At 46.5% G+C, this 9,359-nt stretch overlaps 1 protein-coding gene across 1 annotated transcript in view; it reads left to right on the top strand.

Moving 5' to 3' along the window:
• POLR3A (RNA polymerase III subunit A) overlaps positions 1-9,359 on the top strand; it is a 96,163-nt gene that overhangs the window by 67,125 nt on the left and 19,679 nt on the right. Inside the window, exons 17-22 of the mRNA XM_013004249.3 lie at positions 4-81; positions 1,738-1,908; positions 2,588-2,701; positions 7,746-7,832; positions 7,913-7,995; positions 8,964-9,134. Coding sequence (XP_012859703.2) covers positions 4-81; positions 1,738-1,908; positions 2,588-2,701; positions 7,746-7,832; positions 7,913-7,995; positions 8,964-9,134 — 704 coding nt within the window. The remainder of the gene's footprint in view (positions 1-3; positions 82-1,737; positions 1,909-2,587; positions 2,702-7,745; positions 7,833-7,912; positions 7,996-8,963; positions 9,135-9,359) is intronic.

The raw sequence follows: 9,359 nt of genomic DNA, 5'->3' as shown, positions 1-9,359 counted from the left end.
GAGTTTTTCTTTCATACGATGGCCGGCCGGGAAGGCCTGGTAGACACGGCTGTAAAGACAGCTGAAACAGGATACATGCAGGTAACTTGAAGAAATGCAAGCCATTAGTACTGGAGCAGCATGCAGGGATCTCTGTGTGTTGGATTACTCTGGGTATAACATTATGCACGTGAACTGTACTTTATCCAGTCTTGGTATTTAAAAGGAAAATCTAGCTGTGTATGTGTTCTGGAAATAGCGAAAACGTTTAATTAGTTTCTAAATCCTTACCCACCTTGTGGATACTTAAGACTGGGTAGCATCATCCACACCAGAGCTCCAGCAGGGAGAACGGAGACTGGACCTACATCCCGCCACGTGTCCTTTAGCTTTGCTCAGCCTGTTTCCTACAAACTGGCGATGGGATAACGCATACCTCCTGGTATCGAGAGGGCGGGGAAGGCTTGGCAGTAAGTTTGTTAATGTTTTTAACTACTTACACCAGCTAAAGGTAACATTCCAGGGAGCTGTGGGCTCTGAACTTGAGGTGTTTTTATGTCCTTCCTATCACCACCGGTAATCTGTCTGAGAAGCATGGCCCTTTGCAAACTGGACACCAGGATAGATAAGCCAGACAGGAATGAATGAGGGACCAGGATAGATAAGCCAGACAGGAGTGAATGAGGGACCAGGATAGATAAGCCAGACAGGAGTGAATGAGGGCCAGACCAGTAAGAGTGGTGAGGCCAAAGATGAACTCCGTTCAGTAGACAGCAACCTTCATAGCCTTTTCTGGTCCTCAGGTGTCATTATTTTTCAATCATTTTTTGATGGGAAGCGGCCCTTCGGTTGTGCAATGTGATGCTTATGTCAGAGACCCGTGACACGTTCTTGGTACTTTTGATTTTATTATTTGTCCTGGCCTTTTTGAAGTAGAATTCCAGTTCTCCCAGAGCAGTGTCAGCCAAGAAAGACGAATTCTACTACGAGAACTTTTTGTATTGAAGGTTCCTGAAGAAAGGTCTCTTTCTTTTTAACTCAGTGAACCACCATCGCAGGACTGGTGGGAGGTTCTCCCTGGGTAGCTTTGAGAAGTTGTTGCTGCCTGCTGGATCACAACAGTGCTGTCTCTGTTCATTTTTCTTTCCCCTCTGCCCTAGTCTGTGCCCAGTCCTCTATCAATCATATTGAAGCCCCAGGAGGCCTGCCTTAGGTGTATTTTAAAATGCAAAGCTGTTAACTGTATACCTTGGGGGAAAGAGAAGGAAGGCAAACCTCCTAGGAAAAGTGTGTAGCTCCCCAGAAGTGCTGGCGGTGGGAGCACATTCTAATTCCACCACATAGACTCCCGAGACACTAATCAGGTGTCCTCCAACTGAGGCCCGTGGGCCATGCGCAGCCCGCCGAGGACATTTATCCAGCCCGCCGGGTGTTTTTGCCCCGTTTGTTTTTTTACTTCAAAATAAGATATGTGCAGTGTGCATAGGAATTTGTTCATAGTTTTTTTTAAAAAACTATAGTCCGGTTCTCCAATGGGTCTGAGGGACAGTGAACTGGCCCCTGTTTAAAAAGTCTGAGGACCCCTGCTCTAGTCGGTGGTGGTCTTGGGGCAAGGGGGTAGTTGACGGATTGCAAAGGAAATGTTCTGAGTGGCTGCAGTGCTGTGACTTAAACCCGAAAGTCGCAGCTCTCACCTGCTACACCTGCAGCGAGTCGTCAGAAAGCTGAGCGGCTGTTTTCTCACCTGTTTCCCTTTAGAGGCGCCTTGTCAAATCCCTCGAGGACCTCTGCTCACAGTATGATTTGACGGTCCGAAGCTCCACTGGAGATATTATCCAGTTCATTTATGGGGGAGATGGCTTAGACCCGGCCGCCATGGAGGGAAAAGACGAGCCTCTCGAATTTAAAAGGGTCCTGGACAACATCAAAGTAAGACTGAGCATTTTTCAGAAGGGTTGTTTTTTTTGTTTTTTTTTTAAAGAATGAAGGACCATTTGGAATATCTAAATGTGCAAAGAATGTTTCTTGCAGAGCAGATAATGGTTTGTCAATGGAGTAGCCTAGAACTATTGAAATGATGGGAAATCCCATGAGATTGGGGAGAAGATATTTTCATTCTTTAATTTCTTCTTTTTTAAAAAGCAATTTATTTTCAATGCAAATCTGAGCATAGAGTAAGGATTGGGACTGATGGAACAGTGTCCTTGCACAGTCCAAAGTCTAGTTTATTCGGTTTTCACATTCATATTTAAAAAGCACACACGCACACACTCCCTGCTGTTGAGTCGATGCCGACTCCTAGTACAGGGCAGAACAGCCCTTGAGTTTCCAAGACTGTATCTGTTTCCAGGAGTAGAAAGCCCTATCTTTCTCTTGTGGAGTGGCTGGTGGGTTTGAACTGCTGACCTTTTGGATCACAGCCCATCTCATAGGGCTCTTTTTCATGTTAAAAGTAGTGTTGAGGATTTGTTTTGAATGGGGGGGAAAAATCACTGGTTTATACTGGGTAATTTTATAAGGCCTGTTTTGTCTTATTTAAATTTATTTGAATATTGCCCCGCTGCTCCCTAGCCCCCACCCATAAAGTAATTTCTCTTTAAAACTTAAGGCAGTCTACCCGTGCCAGAATGAGCCTGCGCTCAGTAAAAACGAGCTGACCCTAACCATGGACTCCATCATGAAGAAGACCGAGTTCCTCTGCTGCCAGGACAGCTTTCTGCAGGTCAGCCCAGCAGTGGATGGGGCCCCCCTAGTTTAACTGTGTGCCGCCAGGTGGATCTTATAAGTTGAGATTTTAATATACATGTGTTCTTATGCTGAAACATTCAAGAATGGCCTCACACAGTCACACCAGCCAGCTTGAAAAATTTATCTCATGTGCTTCGTGCAAATGTTTCTGTGTTTGATGGCTGAGGGAGGGGCAGGGAACTGCTTTTTTAAAAAAAATCAATTAATTGGGGGCTCATACAACTCATCACAATCCATACGTACACCCATTGTGTCAAGCACATTTTTACATTTGTTGCTATCATCATTCTCTAAACATTTGCTTTCTACTTGAGCCCTTGGTATCAGCTCCTCATTTTCCCCCTCCCTCCCTGCTCCTTCCTCCCTCATGAATCTTTGATAATTTATAAATTATTGTTATTTTGTCATCTTACACTGTCCGTACGTCTCTCTTCACCCACTTTTCTGTTGTTCATCCCCCAGGGAGGAGGTTATATGTCGATCCTTGTAATTGGTTCCCCCTTTCCACCCCGCCCTCCTGGTATTGCTACTCTCACCACTGGTCCTGAAGGGATCATCCGCCCTGGATTCCCTGTGTTTCCAGTTCCTATCTGTACCAGTGTGCATCCTCTGGTCTAGCCAGATTTGGACAGGAGAATTGGGATCGTGATAGTGGGGGTGGGAGGGGGAGGAAGCATTTAGGAACTAGAGGAAAGTTGTATGTTTCATCGTTGCTACACTGCACCCTGACTGGCTTGCTTTTTAAAAAAAATCCTATCTCCATCACCAACCCACCACCCACTTTCTTTCCGATCGTGTGAAACAGCGTATTCTCAATCATTCTGTCCATATTTTTTAAAGTCTTAAGACCAGTTTTAAAAATTGTTCTTTTTGTAACCATTTTATGAATCAGAAATTCATTCAGCCTTTCTTACTTTTCCAAGGAATTGTTTCCTTGAGGTAGCTTCCTCAGGTTTTTGTTGTTGTTTTTATTTTGTTGTTGGAGGAGCCTTGGCAGCTCCTTCATAATTATAATATTGGCTGTAATAAAAACAAAGGGACACAAAGATCAGTGAATGATTTCTTTGGGTGCTGGCCAACAGTTCTGGTGCAGCACAAATTCTGCAGGCAAAGCATGAACATATCTCTTGTGCGCCATCAAAATTGACAAAGTGAAGCTTCTCTAAGAATGTCTCAGTTAGGCATCTTCTATTCACGTACTGAGTTGCGGAAATGGAGGTTTTACTGTGTTCTGAATCAGGAATGCTGCAAGTGAGTGGTTTTCCTTTGTTGTTACTTTTTCACTTTCAGGGGCTTCCATCTTCTTTTAACTACAAAGTTGTTATCAGATCTTCCCCCTTGATTATATTGACTTATTTCTCTGTCTCTTCCAAGACCTTAACTGAGACAGGCTATGAAAAATGTAGTGAGGTAATGTGACAGCATTCACATTCCCGTGAGTTCTGAATTCAAAGGAGGCACCTCTAGCAGCTCTTTGCCAGCATCAGAGGGAACAGATTCCTTCTCTCGCCTGCCAAGCGCCGCGTGCCTGTCCACCCCTCTGGACTGCTGCTCTGGGCCTTTGGCAGACTGGAAGGGTGGTCTTTTGGCCCGCGGTGTCCATTTATTGTGTTTGTCTGGCACTCAGTGGGTGCCACACCATCAGGTCCTGCAATACCGAGAAGGAAACACGGCCTCCCCTCCAGCCGCTCACAGCCTGCTGAGGTCGGCTTTGCAGTGAAGCCCAGAATGCACTGGCCAGACCAGATTGTTCTGAGCTCATGAAATGTGCCTAAACCGTAGGTAAGCAACAACGATCGCTCTGAAGTGGCGATGCACCCTGGCCCTGCCGGAGCCTCGGTACTCGTACTCACAAACAAGCTGTGGAGTGTGAGCATTTAACTCATGGTTGGGCATGGCCTGCAAGTTGCCATATGTGAGCTCCCTCTGCATGGGTTGGTTCAGCCGACTTCCTTGGAAGTGTGTGTGAAATTTCATTTCTGCAAAGTGAGCCTGTTGTGTCTTTAAACCTAACTTCAAGAAGACAGGGCCAACCTGTGTGCAAGAACAGTCACTCTTCACTGCAGAGCCACTGGAGACGTGTCAGCTTGTGTGGTTGCTGAAATCTCATTTTAGGGCCTGACATGTTTTTCACATGTGTACTTCTTTTCTAACTCCATATGTGTCCAACATTCCTCACTCCAGAAATCTTTTGGGTCTGCCTGGATATAGGCTTGCACTCTTGGTTCCAGGTGCCATCCAATGAGACCCATGTAAATATGAGAGAACTTTGTATCAAGAAAACAGCCAAGCCCAGTCCAACTCAGATCCATAAGGCCGATACTAACTAGTTCATAAGACCCTTTCAGACTCAGCCAGCCACATGCAGTGGTGCAGAGTGCAGGAAGGTCATGGGCCAGCGGGTGCAGAGTCGTGTGGAGCCAGGGTCGGCGAAACATGGCAGGTCTCCAGTAGCTGTCTGGGTGGCCAGCAAGCAGGAGAATCAAGGCGGGACCAGGGGATTGGGGGCGGGAAGGTCTCCTGGGCCCTCCTTTTAATATATCTTTTTATATATCTTCAAGTTGACATAAAATTATGTAACTATAGAACCCTTAACCCCAGTTAAGGATTAAACGGCCACATTTGGGCCAAGTGGACCTTTTAAGCACTTTCTGCTGAAGAACTCATGTACAGCTAGGGGAATAGACAGGCTGGATAAGGCAGTGATGTGCGTGAGGTTCTTTACACGGGGTGGTGCCAGTGCTTCTACATGCCTGTCAACAACCCCAGCTGGTAAAGGCAAGCTTGCAGGCTTGCTTCACTGCCCTGTCTAGATTTACGTGAGAACATCTATCTCTAGCTTGCAGGAACTGAGAAGGTAGCATCAAACTTGTGACGAGTAAGTGAACGTGGAGAGCTTCTCTTTAAAAAGAGTCTGGACAAAATAATAATTTATAAATTATCAAGGGTTCGTGAGGGAGGGGGAGCAGGGAGGGAGGGGAAAAAGAGGACCTGATGACGGGCTTAAGTGGAGAGCGAATGTTTTGAGAATGATGAGGGCAATGAATGTACAAATGTGCTTTACACAATGGATGTATGTATAGATTGTGATGAGTTGTATGAGCCCCTAATAAAACGAATTAAAAAAAAAGTCTGGAGAATGTTTAAGCTCTTGCCCTTTTAGGCATAGATGGTGGGTAGGGGGACAGCTGAGTGGGACAGCATCCCACCAGGTGTCTCCATCCTTGCTCCGAGTTGGAGAATCAGTCAACGAGAACAGTTGTGAGAAAGCCTTGTTCATGAACAAGAGGCAGTCAGAGTTGTGGTCGACCTTCAAGCAATCCTGTGGAGCTGTTGACGTTCTAGAATGGCACCAGATACCCCTGGGCCAGAGCAGATTTGAAGAAAGTCTCTCCTCCTCTCTTGAGTGATGGCCTATTGCCCTGCTGCTCCTGAAGGGCTTGTTAGGTAGTCTAGAGGAGGTTAAAGAGATTTAATTTTGCAAGGTTGGGATAGAACTAGGCAAGAATCCAATGAAGCACTATACTCTCTATGGGTGCCTTTAGGGCTTTATTTTTGCAAAAGTGGGTTTCTAGTGAGGTCTGCTTTTATCTGTTTCAGCCATGGAAGCTTTAGCTGTGGGATTGACTGGTAGACTTTAGGTAGGACACCCAGGACCGAGGACTTGAGAAGCATGAAGTGGAGTGTTTCTCCATCAGAATACACAGCCCACTCTCCCACCAACTTTCGTTGTATGGGCCGGTCATCAGTCCATGGCACCACGCAGCTGGACTCTTTGAGTTGGCCAGAGTTCTGTTCAAGCCAAGCCACCACTCGTTGTCCAAAAGAATGGAGCGACATTCTGTTTCTAGAAGGGCTCCTGAAGACAAGTGCACTCTACTCCTCTTCCCCATAATGTCCCTGGAAACCACGGAACTGCTGATTTCCTGGGTCTGCATCCCATCAGCCTGTGTGGATTCCTTTTACTCCACGGTGCAGTTCCCCTGACTCAACCTGGGAATTGCTGTAAGACACTCCCCATACATAACACCACATGACATGGCCCATTGTGAGCATGGTGTTGAGTGGCTGTATTAGTCTAGGTACTTTGGAGAAACAAATCCACGGCGACTCACGTATAAGAGAGAGTTTTATGTAAAGAAAAGGTGCATCACGAAAACATCCCAACCCAATGCTGCCCAAGCCCACAAGTCCAACATTAACCCATTAACCCAACACCAGTCCACAAAGTCCTTCACCTCACAAAACAGAGGCAATGATGCCGACTGCAGGAGGAAAGCTGAGTCAGTGAATGTGTAAGCATCTCAGCACTGGCAGGGGTCTGTCTCCACACGGCTGCTCCAGCACCCAGGGCTGCATCGGGATAGATCCATGCGGCTTCTCCTTGGGGATGTCTTGTAGGAAATCCATCTTGCAAGCTGAAGCAGGGAACTGCTAAGGCAGCTGCACCCGATGCAACCATCACAAAACAAGAGACCCGAGAACTAGAAAGGCGAGGCTTCACCACCCATTTATCCCTCCGCCTTTCAACCAGCCCCACATGTGATTATCGGCCAGGCTGGCACAATTAACTAACTCAGTGGCTATAGATCATTGGATTGTGACCCCCTTCTCTGTACGGGCTTCGCCAAAGCAGTTGCCTGATCTTGGTACTAAGAAGGATGGGAAGGCTGCGGAGCTGTTTTATTTCGTAGGCGCTGCATATTGTAAGTCAGATAATCTTCCTGTTAGGTCACTAGGAATCTCGTGAAAACGGTAGTCTCTAGCTGCCCTATACGTACGCTTTTCCCCTTCTTCCTCCTCGTTTTTGTCATCTTTTCTGGGATGTGGACATGAGCAGTGCATTCCTTAGACAGACAAACATGCTCTATCAGAACCAGGATCTGGAGTGCATCCTTTTTAGGCTATAGCTAAATAAGATGGACTTGTCATATATTATTACTAAAGCATATGACCGGAATCGTGTCACCCAAATTATTGAGAAATATAAAACAGATGTTGGCTGTGTTATCTTTCAGGAAATAAAAAAATTCATAAAGGGAGTTTCTGAGAGGATCAAGAAAACCAGAGATAAATATGGCATCAATGATAACGGCACAACAGAGGTAATAGCCTTCCTCGACATTGCTGGCACAAGCCATCTTCAGAGACTGCCATTTCTAATTCTTTATTTCTGTTCTTTCAGCCCCGGGTGTTGTACCAGTTGGACAGGATCACTCCTACCCAGATAGAAAAGTTTTTGGAGACCTGTAGGGACAAGTATATGAGGTAGGGATGTTAATTATCTGAGAGTAGAGGGCATTCACTTCAGTCTGTCATATCTGCTGACACCTGCCCCCTCAAGTACAGAATCCTACATCGGTGCTTTATGGTGACTGCCAGCAGAGACACGTGTACTTAAGCAGCGTCTGTCAGTCTCTGTCTAGGGAGCTCAGTAGGTCTGTAGGTGGGTCTCTAGGCTGGGCACTCCATATCACATTATATTTCCCAAAGGGTTCCTGACAAGTGCAGTCTAGCCCCTCTTCCCTTTCATATCTCTAGAAACCAACTGCTGATTCCTTGGGTCTGCATCGTGCCAGCCCATCAGGATTCCTTTCATTGTAGAGTGTGGTTCCATTGGCTCAACCTGGGAAGTGCTGTAAGAAATGTCCCATTACACCAGTGAGCATGGCGTTGAAATGTGACCCACCTCCTCTGTGAGAGCTTCCCAGATGTTGCCTGATCTGACACTGGGAAGGATGGGCAGTCTCATCCCTTGGAAGGTGTGGAAATAATTACTAAGAGATTTCTAAGTATATTTTCCCCATAGAAAAATTCCCAACATATGTCAGAGTTTTGCTACTCTGTCTACCTTTCATACCATTTGTTAGCAGAGCACTTAGATCATTCTAGCCATCGACATCATGGGCCCGATCACCACACACAAACCAAAGCATGTCATCATCCTTTTTGGATTCCCTTTTCTGCACCTATCCCTAAATGGGGGTCCACACTCTTCCTCCAGCACAAACACAACCTGGCTCCTTATCAATAAGTCCTTCCTGGACTTAACACACATGAGGTGACTTACAAAACTTTTTGGGAGGAGAAATCCATTATCTTTTCATTCCAATTTCCCAGATTTCTTGCAGTCCTCCCATGCTTTCTGTGCAAAAGCAATAATCAGAAGCCTCTTCCTGCAGTTTGCAGACTTTTCATTGCCGCATTGTATATCCATTCATGTTTTCTCTCCCCAGAGCCCAGATGGAGCCAGGTTCGGCAGTGGGTGCGCTCTGTGCCCAGAGCATTGGGGAGCCAGGCACCCAGATGACCTTGAAGACTTTCCATTTTGCGGGCGTGGCCTCCATGAACATCACACTCGGTGTGCCCCGCATCAAGGAGATCATCAATGCCTCCAAGGCCATCAGGTGCTCAGCCGCCAGTGCCCCGTTGCTTGGGAAAGTGATATTGTCACATGCATGTGTGTGTGTGTGTTTGGTAGTGTGAGTGCTGGTGGCATGGTAGGTCACATGTTGGGCTGCTAGTCACAATGTCAGCTGCTTGAAACCACCAGCTGCTCAAAGGAGACAGATGAGGCGCTCTCCCTGTAGAGAGCTAGTCTCAGGAACCCCCAGGCAGTTAGTTCTACCCTG

This window comes from Echinops telfairi, unplaced genomic scaffold (genome assembly GCF_000313985.2).
Source record: "Echinops telfairi isolate 266 unplaced genomic scaffold, ASM31398v2 ScPeMD7_70;HRSCAF=299, whole genome shotgun sequence".
Lineage (NCBI taxonomy): Eukaryota > Metazoa > Chordata > Mammalia > Afrosoricida > Tenrecidae > Echinops > Echinops telfairi.
Note: the sequence above shows the minus strand (reverse complement) of the source record. Positions and strands in the feature narration are given on the sequence as shown.